The 26,455-nt window shown below is 30.0% G+C and overlaps 1 protein-coding gene across 1 annotated transcript in view; it reads left to right on the top strand.

Annotated features, from left to right (window-relative positions):
- Nucleotides 1-26,455, top strand: part of LOC145247847 (uncharacterized) — a 108,450-nt gene that overhangs the window by 35,138 nt on the left and 46,857 nt on the right. Inside the window, exons 8-9 of the mRNA XM_080109470.1 lie at nucleotides 5,759-5,815; nucleotides 15,911-15,995. Of these exons, the coding sequence (XP_079965596.1) occupies nucleotides 5,759-5,815; nucleotides 15,911-15,995 (142 nt within the window). The remainder of the gene's footprint in view (nucleotides 1-5,758; nucleotides 5,816-15,910; nucleotides 15,996-26,455) is intronic.

Here is a 26,455-nt window from a genome sequence, read left to right as displayed (position 1 = left end):
TCAACAAGATATACTGGAAGAAGGTCGGAGGTTACATCGACCAAAATGTTGTGTAAATAACGCTCTAAATGAGAACAGTAGTCCAAAGAATCCAAATAATACATAAAACTAAGTTGTTTGTGATTAATGCTGAAACCTATTTTCATTGGAAATATTTAAATAATGCCAAAACTGAAAATAATTTGAAACAAAAACAGCATCAATAAACAGCATCAATAAACGCATCAGAAAAGGTTTTGCATAAAAAAAAAGCAAAAAAAAAAAGCATTAGTTAATTAAAAAAAAAAAAAAAATGAACAAAAAATGAATCTCAGGCAAAAAAAGAAACAACATATTAGACATTTTGACTTTGTTTATATGAAATATGTTTCGTTTTTTAGCTTGGCTATTATTGATGCTATAGTATCTGTTTTGATTAGGCTGTAATTATGTAATTGATGAAATCGATTGAAATTTCTTATGTAATTATAATTTTCTACTTAAAAAAGATATTTGGATTCTTCACACTACTCGTCTCATCTTCAATGTTATTCTCACAAAATTTCAGCCAATGTAACCTTCAAGTGCATCTTGTCAAACTCGAGAACATGCACAGAATTTCAAACAGAATCCTTTATTTGATCCATGAGGGTAGAATGCTCTCATTCCATCAGCCATGACAAGGTAGAAGTCTTAAGTAATTCACAGTTATATTCTTAGTATCACCCACATTGAGGATTGAACCTTCGACCTCCAGAATAGTATCACTTGCAGCTGAATTTTACCTACTGCGTTATGCCATGGGTCTTTATAATTATTATGTAATCAATGAAATCAATTGGAATTTCTTTTTCATATAAAGTACGCAAGCTTGAAATTTAAGTAAATAACTGACTAATCATAATCAAATATAAATTGTCAGATATAAATATATTTCTGTATAACTTTGAAAATCTAGCACACTTTATATATATATATATATATATATATATATATATATATATATATATATATATATAAATTTGTATTCCTGTCTGTTCACAATTTGATTAATATATACAAAAGGTTCCTTACTTTACTCTATAGTTTCATTCTTTCAAACTAGATGCAAGTAAGAGATCATCTCATTTGCATATGACATTAAGAAAAATCGATTTTATTAAATAGTAGTATCTTAATTAATGTTTCTAGCAAGATAATTGTTTTAAGTGTTCTATTAAAAATTGTTATTTAATAAATTTTAAACAATAATTATATTGATAACGTATTTAATTTATTTGGAATTATTATTCCAACATCGAATTTTTAAAAAAAACTTTTAGAGTTATTTGCCCCTTAGAATCTTCAGAACATTCCATTTGTTTGTTGTTATTATTCTTTAAACAGCTATACAAAAATCGGTAAATTTTTACGATGTGACCCACTGACCCAGCGTCGTTTAATACCAAAAAAAAAAATAAAGATCTACTCCCCCCACTCTGAATTCCACAATTTACACTTTTCTTTCTTTTTTCACGTTAATCTCATCGATTACAAACTTAAATTTCTAATTTAAAAAAAAGGTAAATTTTTACGACGTGACCTAGCGTCATTTAACCCCTAAAAATAAAAATTAGGACCTACTTTTTTTGGCTCTAATACGTTTAAACAGCCTTTATAAATAATATGAAAGAAGAAAAAAAAAAAAGAAAATTAACATTTTAAAGTGGGGGATCACTTTTTTATATAAATTTAATATAAAATGAGCACCCACTTTTTGGCCACAAAGCGTTCAACGAGACATGTCATCTGCAGTATTTTTTCAAGTTTGGCGATTGAGGGGGGTGGGGCAAAACATGACAAATACAATTTCTTTGTGGTGGGAGCGGGAATTACATTTGAAACATAAAATAATGATAAATTTAATTAATTTTTATGACACCATTCTGTACTTTCACCTAACAATTTTTAAACAAAATGAACCCCTAAAATATGACAAATTCAATTTTTTATTTTGGAGGGGGGAGAGTTACATTAGAAACATAAAATGATGAAAAATTTTATTGTTTTTGGAATTAATTTTTGGTAGTATTCATTTTTTTTAGGGGTTCTATCTACTTGGCTATTTTTTTTTTTTTTTTTTTTTTTGCGCGATCGCACGGGCATTCGCTGCTATGAAAATGATTAGTATAGCAGGTGTGTTCCAAACGGAACTTCATGTCAACCCAAGCAACGCTGGGTACCTATGCTAGTATATATATATATATATATATATATATATATATATATATATATATATATAGTTGATAAGATTCGGTAACAGAAACATGTGTAACTAAACAGATAAAACGGTAATAAAATAATATATATATATATATATATATATATATATATATATATATATATATACATTTATTTATTTATTAGATGGAAGAAAAGACTTTTTCTTCTTTTTATTTTTACTCCTAACAAGGTATATCGCCACTTGAATGTAAGGGGCTACTATTTGGGACCATGTTTAGGAAAGATTAACAAGAAACTTCTGCATATCAGTACAGTCAGGGAAACAGGTAGCAGGAAGGGAATTCCAAAGTCTAGCTATTTAAAGGAAGAAACTATTAGAGCAGAAAACTTTCTGGCATTTAGGGACCTCAACAGTGAAGGGATGTAATCTTGTTGCTAAGCAGGTTTGTCGGGGATATGTACGTCGAGGGGGCACAAGTGCAATGAGTTCATCAGAACACATTCCATTAAAATACTTGTAAAACAGGCAAAGAAATTCAACATTACTGCATGATTTAACATCTTCTGTTCCAAGATGCTTGGGTTGGAGGCCTTCTTGTCATGTCACCGTTGGTGTTGATGGACACTCTCTAGGCATTTCAATCATTAACCAGATTCTTTGTGATGTTTAAAGCGTGGAAGTTAGCCTTGATGTTGTATATTCTTTGGCCGGTTGCAGTATATGTGTATGACATCAAAGAACAACATTCTGTGTTGCCAAAAGTTGTCATCCATTCTCTTCACATGCAAAAACCATTTCAATCTTCCATGACTCAAGATAACTTCAAAAGAAGGGATGCTAAGATGTTCTCTCAGAACAGCCATGCACTTTATCCATAATTTTTGAGGAGCAGATCCATCTGACTATGGCGTCGTTTCTCATAAGCCTATTTGTATCATTAACAGCTCAAATGTTGGTGGCATAAAGTATGACTCCTCTAACACCAGCAACATGGGACTTCAGAGGTATGCCTTTGTTGGTTGGAATGGAAATGAGCTGCTTGAATTTGTTTTTTTTTTCATATGGATTGTATCCTGGTTGTAATAACATCTGTACACTTTCCATTGTTGTCTACCATGTCTCCAAGATGGCAGAAGGTAAAGACAACTTCTAAAGATAGGTTGTCAATTGCAAAGTTGGTCTGATCAGAGGTAAGGTTTTTACAGCATGGGCACACAAACCCAATATCGTTCAGAAATCTGCCATTTATGCCAGAGCATTGCTATTTTGTAAAAAATCTCAGTTATGTAAATCTTAAATGATCTATGATATAAAAGACAAAATGGCCGAGTGTGTTTTAGTATGTCCAGCAAAGGCTTTTTTTCTAGGGTGGGAGGGGGGGTACTATTCTATAGAACTTTTTATATGCTCCCTAGATCATAATATCTATGATTTGCGAAGGGGCATCATATCTACTGCAAGAAATTCTGCAGAAATAAGCAAGCTTTTTATTGGACGGGTTCTCCGCCCATGGATTTGTTTTAACCAATCAAATTGCATGTTATAACTAACTACCGAGAATGTTCTCGGCGACAAATTCCCTTTTCAGATTAGAATCAAGAAAAACGTAGCGTTGGACACACGTGGATTTCTCACTCGAATCGAGGCAACGAAAATACTTGTTGCTTCAAGACGTTTTAATGCCAAATGTGGAGCGGAACTTTCTCATTGCAATACCAATGCCCTTAAGTAGGGTGAATTATATTTGCATGCATGTGCTACAATTTGATGTCTGTAAAGACGAAATTAAGGTCTACTTTTTGACCTGCCATTTGTCCGCCGTTGGACAGATTCTACAAGGACTCCTCGTGTATGCCCAGCTAGCAGCATCCATTTTGGAAGTCACCTTAACATATTCAACCTGCGCACTACTTTGTCAGCGGGAATTTCAACCCAGCCTTTATTGAAGACAAACTATTATTCCCTTTGAGAATGTTACCAGCCCAAAGTGGCAGATAGTTGAAAGTGACGCATCTTTTGCAATATGGACCTTTTTTTACTTTAATAAAATTTACGTTGAAGTTTTAAGGTGAGCTTGTTGTAATTTCTGTTTGGTTTTCTTCTATTCTGCCGAGGGCAAAATCCTTGTGAGAGAAATCTCACATTACAAGTGATAAAGTTCACTTATTTGTTCAAAAACACCTTCCAAGGGATTGTCTTTGCATGAACTTTTAGAAAGGTACGAGTTATCGACCCCTGTTCGGCTGACACACGCCCTCTATTGGCCGTTCTTGAAACTAAAATACACACATTCGTCTCATGTCACTGTCATGTAGAAGTGCCAAATTGCATGTAATAAGTAACAGCCGAGAATGTTCTCGGCGCCAAATTACTTTTCAGATCAGAATCCAAAAAGACGCAGGGAGGAACAGACTGGATTTCTCACATGAATAAAGGCAGCGAAAATACTTTGCTGCTTCGAGACATTTTAAATGCCCAAATATGGAGCAGAACTTTATCATTACAATTACCAATGCCCTTAAGTAGGGCAAATTTATATTTGCAGGCTTGTGCTTCAATTTAATGTCTGTCGGTTTGACCTGCCTTGTCCGCCATCAGATTGATTCTACAAGGACTCCTCATGTATGCCCAGCTAGCAGCATCCATTTTGGAAGTCACCTCAACATACCCAACCTGCGCACTACTACGTCAGTGGGAATTCTACCCAACCTTTATCGAAAACGAACTATTATTCCCTTTGGGAATGTTATCAGCCCAAAGTGGCAGATAGCTGAAGGTGACGCATCTTTTGCAACATGGACTTTTTTTACTTTAATAAAATTTACGTTGAAGTTTTAAGGTGAGCTTGTTGTAATTTCTGTTTGGTTTTCTTCCATTCTGCTGAGGGCAAAAACCTTGTTAGAGAAATCTCACACATTTATTTACATCAACTTATATAAAATTCATGCTATTCCTTCTTCTCACGTGTTTGTTCGGCTTTTTCGTATAAAAGCAAAACTGAATTGAAAGCAAAGGCAGTTTCCCGGCCTTTCATGCTGGGACGTCCAGAAAGCAATTAGCTTTGATCAATCTGGGGGAAACTCCTCATATCAGACAATTGCTATTCATTTGGACACTCCCTTTTTGTGGGGAGCTGATTTTCCCCAACATTGTGGGGAAAAACGAATAGATGAAGCAGCGGAAAGCTGAACTGGCCTCCAGCCTACATTCGTTTCTGCAAGTCAACTTTTTCATTGACATTGCTAAATTTCAACGCTTTTCACTTCCTATGGCCTCATAGTGTAGCGGTAAAATGTCACATTTTCTTTCACTTTCTTTTCCGCTCCACCTTCATGTTGCGGGTTCGAGCCTCCTTCCCTACTAACATTTTTTCTTTTTTTTCTTTCACTTTCTTTTTCATCTTCAGGGTTCGTCACAGGTTCGAAACACTTTTTTCTTACACCTACAAACACCCAGGCAACACCGGGTACCCCCTCTAGTAAATAATAAATTAATCCAAAACCATTTTCTGTTGGTGCCATTTTTAATGTTAAAATTTTTTTTTATTTTCTACAGAACCTTTTTGCAGCTGTAAAGGATGTTGCCAAAAATGGCCCATCTGCATTTTATAAGGTTTGTAATGTTTTAGTTTTCATATTTGAAAAAAATTCAAATGAAGTTTTTCAATAATCCAAAAAAAATTATATGTGTACTAATTAAATATGATCCAAGCAAATGTCACTCGGGTTCATATACCGTTCTTGTATTTATACAGAATTGCAGAAATTCCACACCTACGTGGAGAACATAAATTTATGTTGCATCATTTTATCTATTTGTTATAATGTTTTATTATTTTAATTAAATATAAGAAAAATAATAATCTCCCCCTCCTTGACTCTCATAATCTATCAATACATGTGAGTTACTTCCCCTTCTTCACTGCACCTCCCCATACACACATACACACCTTTTCAACAAGTTATAAAAAGTCATTGTACAACAATGAAAGGTAAGTATTAATATATACATGGTAGCAATTACATATTAATATACAATTACATATATTAATATACAATTACATATATTAATATACAATTACATATATCAATATACAATTACATATATTAATATACAATTACATATATCAATATACAATTACATATATTAATATACAATTACATATTAATATACAATTACATATTAATATACAATTACATATTAATATACAATTACATATTAATATACAATTACATATTAATATACAATTACATATTAATATACAATTACATATATTAATATACAATTACATATTAATATACAATTACATATTAATATACAATTACATATTAATATACAATTACATATTAATATACAATTACATATTAATATACAATTACATATTAATATACAATTACATATATTAATATACAATTACATATTAATATACAATTACATATTAATATACAATTACATATTAATATACAATTACATATTAATATACAATTACATATTAATATACAATTACATATATTAATATACAATTACATATATCAATATACAATTACATATATTAATATACAATTACATATATTAATATACAATTACATATTAATATACAATTACATATTAATATACAATTACATATATTAATATACAATTACATATTAATATACAATTACATATATTAATATACAATTATATATATTAATATACAATTACATATATCAATATACAATTACATATATTAATATACAATTACATATTAATATACAATTACATATTAATATACAATTACATATTAATATACAATTACATATTAATATACAATTACATATTAATATACAATTACATATATTAATATACAATTACATATTAATATACAATTACATATTAATATACAATTACATATTAATATACAATTACATATTAATATACAATTACATATTAATATACAATTACATATTAATATACAATTACATATATTAATATACAATTACATATTAATATACAATTACATATTAATATACAATTACATATATTAATATACAATTACATATTAATATACAATTACATATTAATATACAATTACATATATTAATATACAATTACATATTAATATACAATTACATATTAATATACAATTACATATTAATATACAATTACATATTAATATACAATTACATATTAATATACAATTACATATATTAATATACAATTACATATTAATATACAATTACATATATTAATATACAATTGCATATATTAATATCCAATTACATATATCAATATACAATTACATATATTAATATACAATTACATATTAATATACAATTACATATATTAATATACAATTACATATTAATATACAATTACATATTAATATACAATTACATATTAATATACAATTACATATTAATATACAATTACATATTAATATACAATTACATATTAATATACAATTACATATTAATATACAATTACATATTAATATCCAATTACATATATCAATATACAATTACATATATTAATATACAATTACATATTAATATACAATTACATATATTAATATACAATTACATATTAATATACAATTACATATTAATATACAATTACATATTAATATACAATTGCATATATTAATATCCAATTACATATTAATATACAATTACATATATCAATATACAATTACATATATTAATATACAATTACATATTAATATACAATTACATATATTAATATACAATTACATATTAATATACAATTACATATATTAATATACAATTGCATATATTAATATCCAATTACATATTAATATACAATTACATATTAATATACAATTACATATTAATATACAATTACATATTAATATACAATTACATATATTAATATACAATTACATATATTAATATACAATTACATATTAATATACAATTACATATATTAATATACAATTACATATTAATATACAATTACATATATTAATATACAATTACATATTAATATACAATTACATATATTAATATACAATTACATATTAATATACAATTACATATATTAATATACAATTATATATATTAATATACAATTACATATATCAATATACAATTACATATATTAATATACAATTACATATTAATATACAATTACATATTAATATACAATTACATATTAATATACAATTACATATTAATATACAATTACATATTAATATACAATTACATATATTAATATACAATTACATATTAATATACAATTACATATTAATATACAATTACATATTAATATACAATTACATATTAATATACAATTACATATTAATATACAATTACATATTAATATACAATTACATATTAATATACAATTACATATTAATATCCAATTACATATATCAATATACAATTACATATATTAATATACAATTACATATTAATATACAATTACATATATTAATATACAATTACATATTAATATACAATTACATATTAATATACAATTACATATTAATATACAATTGCATATATTAATATCCAATTACATATTAATATACAATTACATATATCAATATACAATTACATATATTAATATACAATTACATATTAATATACAATTACATATATTAATATACAATTACATATTAATATACAATTACATATATTAATATACAATTGCATATATTAATATCCAATTACATATTAATATACAATTACATATTAATATACAATTACATATTAATATACAATTACATATTAATATACAATTACATATATTAATATACAATTACATATATTAATATACAATTACATATTAATATACAATTACATATTAATATACAATTACATATTAATATACAATTACATATTAATATACAATTACATATTAATATACAATTACATATATTAATATACAATTACATATATTAATATACAATTACATATTAATATACAATTACATATTAATATACAATTACATATATTAATATACAATTACATATTAATATACAATTACATATTAATATACAATTACATATTAATATACAATTACATATTAATATACAATTACATATATCAATATACAATTACATATATCAATATACAATTGCATATATTAATATCCAATTACATATTAATATACAATTACATATTAATATACAATTACATATTAATATACAATTACATATTAATATACAATTACATATTAATATACAATTACATATATCAATATACAATTGCATATATTAATATCCAATTACATATTAATATACAATTACATATATTAATATACAATTACATATTAATATACAATTACATATTAATATACAATTACATATTAATATACAATTACATATATTAATATACAATTACATATATTAATATACAATTACATATATTAATATACAATTACATATTAATATACAATTACATATTAATATACAATTACATATATTAATATACAATTACATATTAATATACAATTACATATATTAATATACAATTACATATTAATATACAATTACATATATTAATATACAATTACATATATTAATATACAATTACATATTAATATACAATTACATATTAATATACAATTACATATATTAATATACAATTACATATTAATATACAATTACATATTAATATACAATTACATATTAATATACAATTACATATATCAATATACAATTGCATATATTAATATACAATTACATATTAATATACAATTACATATATTAATATACAATTACATATTAATATACAATTACATATTAATATACAATTACATATATTAATATACAATTACATATATTAATATACAATTACATATATTAATATACAATTACATATTAATATACAATTACATATTAATATACAATTACATATATTAATATACAATTACATATTAATATACAATTACATATATTAATATACAATTACATATTAATATACAATTACATATATTAATATACAATTACATATATTAATATACAATTACATATTAATATACAATTACATATATTAATATACAATTACATATTAATATACAATTACATATTAATATACAATTACATATTAATATACAATTACATATATTAATATACAATTACATATTAATATACAATTACATATTAATATACAATTACATATTAATATACAATTACATATATCAATATACAATTGCATATATTAATATCCAATTACATATTAATATACAATTACATATATTAATATACAATTACATATTAATATACAATTACATATTAATATACAATTACATATATTAATATACAATTACATATATTAATATACAATTACATATATTAATATACAATTACATATATTAATATACAATTACATATTAATATACAATTACATATTAATATACAATTACATATATTAATATACAATTACATATCAATATACAATTGCATATATTAATATACAATTACATATTAATATACAATTACATATTAATATACAATTACATATTAATATACAATTACATATTAATATACAATTACATATTAATATACAATTACATATATCAATATACAATTGCATATATTAATATCCAATTACATATTAATATACAATTACATATATTAATATACAATTACATATTAATATACAATTACATATTAATATACAATTACATATATTAATATACAATTACATATATTAATATACAATTACATATATTTATATACAATTACATATTAATATACAATTACATATTAATATACAATTACATATATCAATATACAATTACATATATTAATATACAATTACATATTAATATACAATTACATATTAATATACAATTACATATATTAATATACAATTACATATATTAATATACAATTACATATATTGATATACAATTATATATTAATATCCAATTACATATTAATATACAATTACATATATTGATATACAATTATATATTAATATACAATTACATATTAATATACAATTACATATATTGATATACAATTATATATTAATATACAATTACATATTAATATACAATTACATATATTGATATACAATTATATATTAATATACAATTACATATATTAATATACAATTACATATTAATATACAATTACATATATTGATATACAATTATATATTAATATACAATTACATATTAATATACAATTACATATATTGATATACAATTACATATTAATATACAATTACATATTAATATACAATTACATATATTGATATACAATTATATATTAATATACAATTACATATATTAATATACAATTACATATTAATATACAATTACATATATTAATATACAATTACATATTAATATACAATTACATATATTAATATACAATTACATATTAATATACAATTACATATTAATATACAATTACATATTAATATACAATTACATGTATTAATATCCAATTACATATTAATATGCAATTACATATATACAATACTAAATGTAGCCCTGGCCCGTTGGGTCACAATTACTATCACTACTTATTTTACTTTGATTTCATTAAGAATTTATAAACTCTGCCAGATCTGTTAAGACATTCCATTTGTGTTACTAAAAATAAGTCTCTTCTTCTTCTCATTATTATTATTACTCACTAGTAGTTTTCATACAAAAATTGTCTTTGAGAACAACCTATGGCATTCCCTGGATTCTGAGTGACAACAAGTTTCTCTAGGATTTTCAGTACTTACCACTTCCTGTGATAAACTTTGCAAATTAGTTTGCGTTATCGCAATAGCCATTTACTATTGATTTTTTGTTGGCAACAACCATTGGTCTTCACTGGAATTTAGGTGGTGTTAAACCTCCCCAAAGTCCCATCCGTCTTCGCACTCATCCAGTGAAGATCTGGTTAATGCTTCCTCTCTCCTTGGTCTTTTTCCATCCTCCATAACCCTCCTTGATTATTTGGTGTGGTGCCAGTTTATGCTGACAATGCAATTTTTTTGGGGGGTGGGGGGGTGGGGAGGGGGTAACATACAATTATATAGTTTCAGTTTTCATGATTTCATGTTTGGTTTCACTATGTTTTACATCTGCAGCAGTTTCTATATGTTTTGCTTATGTGCATTGGTCTCTGCGTTCAAGAGTTTTCCTTAATTCAGCCATTTTCATGATTCCTATCGCTCCCAATTTTTTCTAAATGTTTTTGCATTGTTTCTAGTGCTCCTATTATTATTGGTGCTATCTTGACTTTCTTCATCTTCCAGATCCTTTTTACAAGATTTCAAAATAGTCATAAACAGACTTATCAATAACCGGGTTTGTTTTACTATACACATAGATTCGAAAAAGTTGTCAAAAAAAATGTATAACAAATAAATGTTATCAAAGGCAAGATAAGTTACTTTTCTACCAAACTAGATAATTTTTTAGTGTTTTTATTTAATGTAAAATGTTTATTCAGCCCGAAAAACACACAGTGTTAAACCGATGTACTTGAAAAATACAAATGGCGGCAAACTCTGTGTTGAACACGTTAAGTTTGGGAAAATGAGTTAAAACTAAAAACTATACAAAATACTGTTATGAACTTGCTTAATATATATATCATCATGACGTAGGCTTACATATATTTGGTTGGTTTTTAACAGTATTTTGTATAGTTTTTTTTAGCTTTAACTCATTTTCCCAAACTTAACGTGTTCAACACAGAGTCTGCCGCCATTGTATTTTTCAAATACATCGGTAAATAGTGTGTTTTTTTCGATACGAATAAACATTTTACATTAAAAACTTAGCCAGTTAGGTAGAAAAGTAACTTATTTTGCCTTTGATAACATTTATTTGTTATATATTTGTTTTTTGACAACTTTTTTGAATCTGTATGTAATGTAATGCAAACCCCAATAAGCTTTGCATTTCAGTAAAATACTGTAATACCACCATCATCATACAAAAAATCGATTACACAGACTAATCTTTATAACTACACATAATTACAACATTAGACCATCTTTCACTTATGTTATCATGCGATTATACAAAAACAGACCATAAAATCATTTTGTCGATTACATGCTTCCGTACTTCATGAAGAGCAAACAATGGTTCTTCAATATCGATAACATTTATTTTGCTAAAGTATACTTACATTTTACATTACATTTACATTGACTTGTATGTACAAGTCAACTCAAAAAGTTGAAGAGCTACGAAGATGGGAGTAGTACCATTAAAACTAACAACCTTTTGTGCTCCAGAATTTATTTTATTACATAGTCATCAGCATTCCCAATGCACGTTTGCCAGCAATGAACGATGACTGTGCATGGTGCATCCGGGGCGCATTTTGTCATCCAAAGGTCATTCCAAAAGTAAAGTCTTCTATTTTTTTAACTCAAAAAGTTGAAGAGCTACAAAGACGAGAGCAGTACCATTAAAATGAGAGATGTTTTGTGCTCCAAAATTTAGGTTTCTGCATAGTCACCACCATTCTCAATGCACTTTTTCCAGGAATTCAATGACACATCTCTGCTTCTGGTGCACAATCCATGATGGGAATTGTTTTCTTAGAGTCTCACACTGTCAATATCTGCAACAGAGAAATGAAAATTTCATGTTATGAATGCATGTCATGACAGCAATGCAATTTGCAATCACCTCTGATCTATTCAGATGGAATAAAAAATAGGAGGCACTAATTTTGGAACGTCCTTCATAGTTTATTTTTCTTGTAAACATAACAGAATCGAAACATTAATTTCCACTTTTGCAATCAATTGCTTTTCTTCCGTTCAAAAATAGATATCTTGATTAGCATACATGATTTCCAGCTACATAACACTGACGTCACCTATTCATAAAAAAAAATCAATAAATAAAATTAATACGACATGATTATCATATCACAAGTTATTCATGAACATTACAGAATAAGTAGTTAGTTTAGTTTAGGCCTCTTGATTCCTTGGAGAAATAGGACCGCAACAACTCTCCTCCAAGACTCTCCTTCAAGACTGACTGGTCTTCTGCAGTTTGGCCCTTGTCATTCCGGCAGCCCTGGTCTCAGCCTCAATGCTTCTTTTCCATGTCTGCCTCGGGCGACCAATTTTACGCTTGCCTTGCAGGTTCCATTCAAGGGCCTGCCTGGTGATGTTGGATGTAGGTTTCCGCAAGGTGTTGCCAATCCAGTTTCATTTTCATTTTTTGATCTCTATCTTCATTGGGGTTTGGTTGGTGTTGTCCCACAGTTGTTCATTAAGACCAATCTGGAGAACAACAGCCTTCTCACAGAATGAATAACATTATTATTGTTTACATAGCAAGTCTAAACACACTAACTTTTTCCTTTCAATAGATACCGCTAATTGGTTATATGAGGTGTCTTCAATAAGTTTCCGAACGTTTTTTGTACGGGCACTTTTATTGATAATACACACATGAAACTCTAGTCTCCTTCGAAGTAATCTCCTCTGGCTGTAATGCACTTGTATCATTCCAACAACTTCTGGAAGGTTCCATAGAAGTCCTCTTGTGTGAGCGTGTCGATGACCATCGTCACAGCCTCTTTCATCTTCTCAATTGTCTCGTAACGACAGCCTCCAAGGTTTTCTTTGAGCTTAAGGAATAATCAAACGTCACAGGGAGCAAGGTCTGGACTATAGGGAAGGCGAGGAACTATTTTGATGCTCATCGTGGTTAAATAGTTTGTGACAAGATGGAGTTGTGGACTGGTGCATTTGCACAAATCTTCTGCATCTTCAGTTCCTTGCGAATAATTGTATGTACAGTTCCCACACTGACATCACACTGTGCACTTATTGTCTCTTTCGACACATGACGGCCCTTATCCATAAAATTTTTTATTTGTCCAATCAACTCTGGTGTTCTGACTTCCTTACTCCTCCCACACATCTCGGCCCTGTCGGTGGGGCATTAGAATACGCCGACTGCCCCCCTAGAGAGGGTAAAAGTCCCTCAATGGGGGTCCTGGATATGACCTTAAACTATATCCAGTGGTGAGGCCCCAGCTTGTGGGCTTTGGGGAGTGTGAAGCCACCCTTTAATTACCATTGCTCCCAGGTCCACTCTAACCCAGAGTGGTAGTACCTGTTAAGGTCCCAACTATGGGTTAAATAGAAACCGACGTGAAAACAACAAATATATTCTATTAAAAAAATTTTTCTTCAAAATCTTTGGATTCGGCATTAAATAACCCGAAAAGGGTTGATATGCCGTAAAACAAAAACAACCGACCAACCAACCTCCCACCCATCTCATCATCCCTCACAGACTCCCTGTCTTCCTTGAATCTCTTATGCCACTCAAAAACTGATGCTTGATTCATGCAAAATGGTTCAAAAGCAGTCTGAAGCATTTCATACATTTTTGTGGCATTTTTTACCAAATTTAAAACAAAATTTTATTGCAAAGTGTTCTTTTAAATTGTCCTCCTCACGTCCAAATTCCATTTTTGAAATTCACTAGCTTTGACAATCAGGCTTTAGTAGCGTGTATTCCAATTCCTGTTGTAGCTACGACAATTTTAAATACTTGTACAAAAAAGTCTGGAAATTTATTGAAGACATCTCGTGAAATATCAAATTTGTATCCTATAAAAGTAAAGATTTATTACTTGTTTAAATGTTTTTTGTTTGTTTTTACTTAATTTGAAACAAAAAAAAAATATTGATATTTTAAGAAATTTGATAAAATTTGGTTAAAAAAGAGATATAATTTTTTTTTCTTTTTCTTTTTGTTTGACAGGGTTTTATGGCTCGTCTAAGCTACCTTGGTCCACATACAATATTGACCTTTGTTTATTATGAACAATTACGGATTTATTTTGGATATCAAAAATGATTATCACATGATATTTGTTTTCAAGTTGCACTTTCTACCGGGAAAGTTAAAGATAAAAGAAAATAATGCTCATCGAAAAAACTGACGGGAAAAAAACAAAATCTCATGTAGAGATACTATAACAATATATAATGGGAGAATTAGTAAGTTATGCAGTGAATGAAAGTTATGTAGATGAAAAACAATTAGGGATGTTCTGAACAGGAAGTTGATTTGGTTTTGCCTGCAATATGAGGTAAACATATTTTGATGGGGATTAACTCTCAGTGTGCAAAGGAATTTAAAAACAAAAAAAACTATAAAAAAAAATATATATTAAAACCTGGAAAGATAATATTGCAGAAATACTATGCTATGATTCCTACTATAAAGAACATCACAGGTCACAGGCAATTTTGATTATGTGGCAAAAATTCATCCACTGTGTTCCGTACAACTTCTTCAGGCTGTGATCTCCCTTAAGAAAGTTAAAGGATTATGTTATAATACTTCTGCAAAAATAGACATGATTTTATTTACAAATTTCCAAGTTTGAGAGAAAAATTCCTGAGTTCAACAAGATGTACTTGAACAACATCTGCAATAATGCCAGACGAAACGTTTTGTAAATATGTAAATACTTCAGATAATCAAGTAGGTCCACGGTGGTCGACTAATGAAGACTATTGTTGGGAGGATTAACTGAAATTGGAAAAATGGGAACATCTTGAGGTTTCGAAAGCGGAAACATTTTAGACTAATTTCCGATTTCAAAAACGATTCTTTTATTTTTTTTCCTTGATAAAAAATGAAACAAACAAAACGTATTTATTTATTATTTCAAAAAGCATTTCTTTTATTTTTCTTAACAATAAAGAATGAAACAAACACAATGTATTCATTTATTATTTCAAAAACACATCCAATAAATTTTATCAATCACACGAAAGTGTAATGTTCTTCAAGTATTTTGTTTAATTTTTGATTTTTGAGTGACTATCAAGGCTCGACTATGACTCGAATGAAATCACCATTTTGTTTTTCATCCTCACTCGACAAGCTTTACCTATATTTTTTAAGTAAAAAAAAAACACTTTAAAATAAGTTAACACACAAATAACCCAGGTAGGTAAAAAAAATAACTTTTCTTGCCTTTGGTAACATTTATTTGTCGTGTATGTGCTTTTTCACCCTCTTTTTATTGTTTTGCTGGCTATTCTAGAAAATCATGACAATAATAGCACTCATCTAAACGATGATTAGGTTTAAATCTCCCAAAATCCACACTGGAATTGTCCACATGGACATATAGAACAACGGATAAAAGTGTTGGTTAACAATGAGTCCTAAGTAAATGTCTAAGTTCAAGCCTTACTTAGAGGCAGTAATAAGAAAGAATAATTCAATAATTATGTAATCCCGTAAAGAAATTTATAAAACTCCTCTTCAACAACAGCACAATTAACACCAACAAATCTCAACTCCGATCTTCTCTTTCAGCTGTCAAAATTATAATCACTTGTCTTCCTCCAAAATAGTTGTTCTCTTTATATGCAAATGAATGTCACACATAAAACCTACAACCACAAGTTTATTTGTTTTTTTTTCATTGAAAATTGAATGCCCTATGTATGCTTCAAAGCTGATTGTGACCCAATCAATTTCATGGATAAAATGATAAGAGTACTCAATGAATATAAATTAAGCTCTGGATGTGTGTGTGTATATGTATGTGTGTGGATGTATGTATGTTTTTTTTTAATTTTTTTTTTATTTTTCTTCCTTTAAAGATTGTAATGCTGGGTATGGGGCAGCCAAACCAGCTGCCAACATTGCCCCGCTTTTTTATTGAAACCAACCGAGAGCTGTTTTTAGTGTCCTCGCTGTTCCCTTAAGTGCAATGTATGTCTGTGTGTTTGTGGATGTGCCTGGGTGAGTGTGTGTTTGATGGTCACGTAGTGTAGAAAGAGAGACTCCTAACGTTGTCCATCAATAACGAGTGCATCAATACCCAACGATTTTCTTCTCAGCCCAATCTACTCTCATTTGGCTTTGATTCCAATCTCTCCAATCTTTCTCAGGGGACCTCTAAGCTGCAAATTGTCCCAAACTAGACACTATCCTCAACTGTCGCAAACCAAAACTCTCCAGAAACTTTCTCTGTCACAAAATTGACTGCCATTCCTAAAACTAAAACACGTTGCCCGGTCCTTTGTTTCAATCATTGTCACACCTTGATTAACAATCCTATTTCAGCTTTCTTTTGTGTGACCTAGTGAGCGACTTTCTATACCTTTGTGTGCTTATAAACTTATTTCCTCTTATTTTGTTATATTGTTTTTCCTCTTTGTTTTTCTTTCTAACATATGCGGTGACGTCGATGTTATCATATTGGTGTAACCCTTCATTTTCATTTTTATTGGTACAATAGCTAACATTTTATACTTCTTTCTATTTTAAACCACACTTTAATTAAGATTTTACTCAGTCATCGATGAAGGAACAAGAACAGTCTACCCTGTTAAGTCTTCATATAGGTTTTGTATAATTTTCAAAGTTTGGCATAAAAATTCCAAAGAAGATTGGAGGTTACATTGGCTGAAACGTTGTGAAAATAACAACCAAGGTGAGAATAGTAATCCGAATTCTCTAAATAATACAAATGAAAACAAAATGAGAGGATATTTTTAAAAAATGGCAGTAATATTTAAAAAAAAGATAAGTCATATTTACAAAAAAATAAGTCATATAAAAAAAAGAGTCATATTTAAAAAGAAAAATACTAATATTTAAAAAAATGCCAGTCATGTTTTTAAAAAATACTAATATTTAAAAAAAAATGACAGTAATATTTAAAAAAAAAAAACTGACAATCATATTTGAAAAAAAATGACAGTAATATTAAAAAAAAATGACAATAATATTTAAAAAAACGAACAGTAATATTTAAAAACAATGACAGTATTTAAAAAAAACAAAAAAAAACGATGACAGTAATATTTGAAAAAAATGACAGCAATATTTGAAAAAAAATGACAGTAATATTAAAAAAAAATGGCAGTAATATTTTTAAAAAATGGCAGTAATATTTAAAAAAAAAAAAAACGGCTATACCATTTTGAAAAAAGGGGTCAACGGTGGGAAAGGGGAGACTTCACTCGATTAAAACATTGCCTTTACACGTAAGTGAATTTCGTTAGTTAAATACTAAATTATATTTATGTGTTAGTATTGTTTTCAAGTCTGGACTCGTTTGAACATATTATACACTGACCAGCCACAAACTTGGTTGATTCATTCAACTTTTTCAAACTGTAATTAATTTTTCAAACTGTAATTACCTAAGTAGTCTTTCAAAAGTTCTGTTAAAATTAATACGCCCAGAATTTTAGTGAGTTATCCTGTGACCAAACAGCCTCACAAAGAAATAATCATTTTTATGCTACAATGGAACCTATAAAAAGCCAAAGTACTTGTGCTGCGGGACAGTGAACGAAATATACAGAAAGCCAAAAAGTGAACCAGGCTTTGATATAAACTTTGATGGACAAATGGTCCAAGGGCTACAAGTCTTCAATGAACCGGACTTTAATTTTTCAATGAATGTCATTTTCAAAAACAGCAACCAAGTTAACAAAAGTTATATGACTTTAGCTGAGCAACAAACTAGTTGCGAAAATAACTGACTGAAATAAGCGAAATGCACCTGCTTATATTGTGCCGTGGCCTCTGGCCTTAGGAGAGGCGTTTTTATGGAGCTTTTTTCATGGAGCATTTTTATATATTGCCAAGGACCACACCAGCATTTAATATAATATCATATAGATTACGTGTAAAAGTTGTGTTTTAGTGAAGGAAGGAAATGAATGCTATTTATATGGAACATACATGCATACGTAACGTAGCTGTTATGCTTGAACTGTGTTTGTTACAGTTCAAACCTCTCTTGAACCAGCATTCTGTCTAGCACCATCGGGAAGGAACAAACAAACAAAAATAAATAAATCAGCTTTTCTTTCTTTTTTAACATCAGTCACTTATAACCGTTTTTCTTTCTCCCTATCCTGACACCAGCTTAAAAGTCTCTCACTGCCACATGTCCATCTCACCTGGTAGGTTTCTCTTTCTGCCTGATCACATGGTGCATTTTTCTCTTTTTTTTTTTGTTCTCATGCAAGCGTGTGCATACTTCCTAATTTGCATATGTTCTTTGTTTCAGCTACTGCTGCTAATATCCTTGCAAGCCAGCTATCTTTCAGCTCCTGCAGATATTTTCCCATGTGCTCATGTGCGCTCTGTTACACATATAAAAATGAAGCATTGAAAGAATAGAAGGGTCACCAGTTAGCAAGTGCTCCCTAAAACATAAAGTTTTGTAAATAAAAACCGGAGAAAAACGAAATTTTAGAACAAAACATTTTTATACAAGAAATAAGAATATAAAAGTTATTTTCAGTAACGAAAATGTTTGTAGTTCGACATGTGATTGGGTAAAAAAGTTGCATGAATTGTTGTCACTTACAAGTCAAAATGTTCATAATGTATTAGGCAGCGTGCATTGTGTATGTGTGTGCGTTTACTTTGTTCTTGTTAGTGTGTGTGTAGATGTGCACCAGCTGATAAAGCAGGTATGTGAGTCATTGAATCCTTTTCCTCTCATCACTCCTGACCCCAAAGTGGTTTTGTAGAAAATGCGTTCTTGGCTTCCTTTCATTGATCAGTCAACTGGTGAAGTCTCTCTCCAAAACGGATTTTCTTCACCAGGTCTCATAGTTCTCACTTTCACATGTATGTGTTACTTTCTTGAACCTGAAACGATTTCCTTTGGTTGGAAAATTCTTTGATTTAACACATTCATGTTAAAACTTACTAGCTTTAAAAAATGATGATGAAGAGAGCATATTGAAAGAAAGAGGGTAAGCAATTAGAACCATAACAAATGAACACATATCTAAAGAAATGGCAGAAACACTAGAGGATGACCTCCTATCTGTAGTGGAATGGGAACAAAATTGAGAGTATTGCCAGGACCACTGCGAAGAAGGTAGAAAGCTACTAACGCCCAAAAGTATCCTGTATCTCTATAAGGCTTCCATTCGCCCATGTATGGAGTATTGTTGCCATATTTGGTCCGGTGCATCTGCTACTAGTCTCTCGCTCCTGGACAAGGTCCAAAAGAGAGTCTCCAACTTGATAGGTCCTGATAGGTCTAAGCTTCAGCCTCTGTCCCATCGACAAAATGTTGCAACCCTCTGCCTGTTCTACAAGTACTTTAATGGTGAATGCTCTGATGAACTGCAAGCACTTGTACCCCCTCGACGTCAATACCCCCGACAGACCAGACAAGCAGCTAAATCCCACCCCTACACAGTAGAGATCCCTAGATGTAAGAGAGCCTTCTACTCCAGTAGTTTCTTCCCCAGAACCGCTACACTTTGGAATTCCCTTCCAGGACCCTGTTTCCCCAACTGTATTTATATGCAGAAGTTCAAGTGTAACGTGAACCAACATGTTACTGCCCAACTCCCTACAAAAATGGTGGGATCCTTCTACCGCTCCAGAAGATATCTTACTACTGATGCAGTTCTCTACTTATATAAAATCCAAGTACCAAGGATGGAGTACTGCTGCCACATCTGGGCTGGAGCTGCTAAAAACAGCCTATCCTGCCTTGACAGAGTACAAAATAGACTTCGTGGCTTATTGGGGGATGCCCTTTTCTCTTCCCTGCTACCTCTCTCCCACAGAAGAGACGTTGCGAGCCTGTCTTTGTTTTATCGTTATTTCCATGGCAAGTGCTCGTCCGAGTTCCAATCTCTGGTCCCCCCCTCGCCAATCTTTCCGAAAAACACCCATCTAGCTGAAACCACTGTCAGTAATTTTCCCCACTCTTTATCTGTGCTTGAATCAAAACGTAGATTCCATGAACAAAGCTTCTTTCTTAGAAGTGCACGCCTGTGGAACTCTCTTCCATTTGCCTGTTTCCCACCTGACTAAAACTTGGATGTCTTCAAGTCCAGCATAAACAAATTCCTGATGAACCTCCCCCTTTAAAATCTCCAATACTAATGATGACTACGATACTATCCCATTGATTACTGTACATGCAATAACCCTTATCTCCGAGTGGCTTCCAGGCCTTGATAAGAGGTGACCTCCATGTAAAAAAAAAATACAACTAAACATGTTATAGTACCGCAGATATTATTCGCTTTGGATGTAAACCTTACTGACCTATCGCACTCTCCTGAATAAAATTGCTATCACACTTACTCTATCAATCGGCTCTGATTTCTTAACTAAATACCAACAATTATCACTTCAGTTCATATTTACTTGTCTTCCTATGAAATATGGTTCTTTGCAGTTCTAGGCGGTCCAACCTCCCAGGCTTTACCTTCTCTTTGACGAGGGGTTAGTTTATTGCTAATCACATGAGGTGCCTCTACTGGGGAATGCCAACAATTACTTAGGCATTTTTTATAAGCCAGAGTGTGCTTATTGTAGTGTGCCAACTTCTCAAAATTACACCTGACCTTGTGTATTTATCTCCCCAGAAATGGGAGCTCTGGATTGGGACAAAAATAAAATTCCCTTCATCTGGGAAGATTGCTCTTCCTATGATTAAGAACAGAACAGATACTACACTTTAAATTTTAGCCTGTTTGCTCAGTGAAGATAAGTCAATCAGAGATACATCCTCGGCAATCAGTCCGACAGTGACGTTTTGCTTCTTAGCCAGAATTCAACCTAATTAAAGAAAAAAAAAAAAACACAAATAATCTTTATGGTGTATATACTCGTCACAGAATGAAAGTGTCATGTTCCAAAAATTACATAAATTGATCCAGTATTTTTTTTTTTGTATAAAAAATGACTTTTCTATGATTTTTAGTGATTAATAGTATATCGTAGCCATTACAAGGCTGATTTTGAAATCTCGGTAGTTTGAATTGAGTTGTCTCTCTTCATTAAATATGGTGGATCAAGACAGACCATTCTCGGATCATTATAGGATTTTATTTTCTGAATAAAAAAAAACTTGATCAATTTATATGACTTTTGGAACATGATATTTTCATTCTGTGACATTCATAAAAATTTGTTTGTAATTTTTTTTTTAATTGGGTTGATCTCTGAACTTGCAACTGACCTTTTTTACTGTTTGGCTGAGGAATGGTTATGGTCAGTCGCAGGAGGGCCACCCACTCAGGCTTTACCCTTTCTTTGAGAAGGGTGTTAGTTTATTACTAATCGCCTGATGTGACGCTACTGAGAAATTTTAAGCAAGCCCATTCCACAGCAGATATCCTAACTGTAATCTCTGAACGTATATACCACTCACTGGACAAAGCAGGGGAGGGTAGAGCGATAGCTGTAGATATATCTAAGGCTTTTGACAAGGTATGGCATGAAGGTCTTCTCAGAAAAATCAGATCATACGGTATTACTGGAAAAATACTTAACAAAATTAAATCCTTCTTAGATAAGAAAAAAAATTCAGGTTGTCCTCGACAGTCGTATATCTAAGCAATATGATATAAACGCGGGAGTGCCTCAGGGGTCTATCCTTGAACCTTTATTATTCCTAATATTCATAAATGACCTCCTTGACAAAATTGACTCTGAGACGGGTATCTATGCTGATGACACCACGTTCTATAACAGACACAACAGGAAAACTAATAAGCATATATCTAGGGAAATAGCAGAAAAACTAGAGGATGACCTCCAATCTGTAGTGGAATGGGGACAAAAATGGATGATCACATTCAATGCTGCCAAGACTAAACTTGTTTCCTTCAATAATTACAAGAAACCTTCTCTACCACCAATTGCAATGGTCAAAGATTTATTAAATGAAAGTACTTCTTTTAAACTCCTCAGCCTAACATTCACAGGAAACATAAGTTGGAACAATTACATTGAGAGCATTACCAGGACCACTGCGAAGAAGGTAGTCTCTCTCTACCGTGCTAGAAAACTACTAATGCCCGAAAGTATCCTGTACATCTATAAGGCCACCATTAACCCATGTATGGAGTATTGTTGTCATATTTGGTCTGGTGCATCTGCTACTAGTCTCCTGCTCCTAGACAAGGTCCAAAAGAGAGTTTCCAACCTGATAGGTTATGAACTGTCATCCAAGCTTCAGTCTCTGCCCCATCGACGAAATGTTGCATCCCTCTGCCTGTTCTACAAGTATTTTAATGGTGAATGCTCTGACGAACTGCAAGCACTTGTGCCCCCACGACGTAAATACCCTCAACAAACCCGACAAGCAGCTAAATCCCACCCCTTTACAGTAGAGATTCCTAGATGTAAGAGAGCTTTCTACTCCAGTAGTTTCTTCCCCAGAACCGTTAGACTTTGGAATTCCCTTCCTGGTCCCTACTTCCCCAACTGTACTGACATGCATAAGTTCAAGTGTAACGTGAACCGACATCTTGCTGCCCAACTCCCTTCATAGTATCCCAGTAGCTCATGTCCCTGATAGTAGCCCCCTACATCAAAGTGGCAATGTGTCTTGTTTGGGGTGAAAATGTAATTAAAATAAAAATACAGACGGGGCTGTTCAGGCATTTTTGTATGTCAGAACGCACTAATCCTAGTACGCTTCTTTTTTTCTTCCTTTTTTTTTTTTTTTTACAATAAACCACGCTTGACCTTGTGTCTAACCTCCTGGAGGGGAAAGAAATAAAATACTTGATATTGTAGTAAGGGGAAATAACTCTCGTGTCGTATCTTAATCTAATTTTTTAACGATGACCTATCGTGTCACCGTTGTCAGTAGCTTTTTTTTTTAAATCATTTTTTCTTAGCATAAGAACAGGACACGGCGACTTTTTCTTTTAGTTTAAGGTCATCATCTGGAGCGTCAACATCAACCTGAAGAATAACAATGTCTGTCGATAAGAGTAAACGCGTTGGTCGCTGGTATTTCGGAGGCCTAGCAAGTGCTTGCGCGGCGTGTTGTACACATCCCCTCGATCTACTCAAGGTAACCTAAGCTTTGTTGTCTACTCTTTTTCTAAAACGTTTGCAGCAGGTTTTAAAATGAATTTTAAAAAAGAAAGAAAAGAACACATTGCGTTTTGTTTTTTTTTTGTTTTTTTAATGAATGATATTTGAATAACTCGCACATGTTTTTTTTTTCATTTACGTAAAATAAAATTCTTAAATAGAGAAAACATGAATTCTTTTTATACAAAGTGATCGCATGTTGCCATTCCGTCAGCATAAAAATTCTTAAAAACGAAAAGAAGTTTACTAAGAATAAAAAAAATCCAATACATAAAACTTTCAAATAAAAATGATAAAATGACCGTCTATAAAAAAATAATAAAACGGCACTGTAATTTTATTAAACGTAAAACAAGTCGATAGTTTAAATACTTGTTGGTTGTAGAATTTGGACCCTTGGCACGAGCCTATTGTTATTTAAAAATAATTTCGATACTTATGCCAATGTGTGCCATGCTATTTTTAAGATAGAATTTTTAAGTTACATTCAAAGTTTAAGGTATCAATCAAGTTGTTAGGCGAAACTACGGATTAGTTACAAAATGCCCCCTCTCCCATGTTAAGAATGGATTTCTAAATCATGTTATTTCAACACTGTCTGTATTCTCCATCAGTACCAAAAATGATTTTAGTACTTTTGCCGGGTTTGTATTACTGTACACATATATTCGAAAAAGTTGTCAAAAAACAAATATATAACATCAAAGGCAAGATAAGTTACTTTTCTACCAAACTGGATACATTTTTTGTGTTTTTATTCAATGTAACATGTTTATTCAGCTCGAAAAACATGCAGTGTTTACCGATTTATTGGAAAATTCAAAATGGCGCCCGACACTCTCTTTAACATAATAAGTTTGGGAAAAGGTGTTATAAATAATAAACTAGACAAAATACTATTAAGAAAACACCGAATATATGTCAACTTATGTCACGGTAACATATATTGAGCGAATTTCTAACAGTATTTTATCTAGTTTATTATTTATAACGTCTTTTCCTGAACTTATCGTGTTAAAGAGAGACTCGGGCGCCATTTTGAATTTTCCAATACATCGGTAAACACTGTATGTTTTTCGAGCTGAATAAACATGTTACATTGAATATAAACACGAAAATTATATCCAATTAGGTAAAAAAAGTAACTTATCTTGCCTTTGATAATATTTATTTGTTATGTATTTGTTTTTTGACAACTTTTTCGAATCTATGTGTCCAGTAATACAAACCTCGTACTTATTGAACCGTGCTGAAATAATAACGTTATTATTTAGAAAGTCATTTTAACATGGGAAAGGAAGGGTGTTTTGTCACTATTCTATACTTTCTCCTAACAATTTAATAATAATAATAAAAAAAAAAGACATTGTAAAACTTTATTTAAAAATAGCGCGGTTCATTAAGTGCACAAGCACCTTAAAGTATGGTATTTGGGTACTTATAGAT

The sequence above is a fragment of the Euprymna scolopes genome, chromosome 26, assembly GCF_053919585.1.
Source record: "Euprymna scolopes isolate OS-2025 chromosome 26, ASM5391958v1, whole genome shotgun sequence".
In the NCBI taxonomy this organism is placed as follows: domain Eukaryota; kingdom Metazoa; phylum Mollusca; class Cephalopoda; order Sepiida; family Sepiolidae; genus Euprymna; species Euprymna scolopes.
The sequence above is the reverse complement of the archived record's forward strand: the minus strand, read 5'-3'. Positions and strand labels throughout refer to the sequence as shown.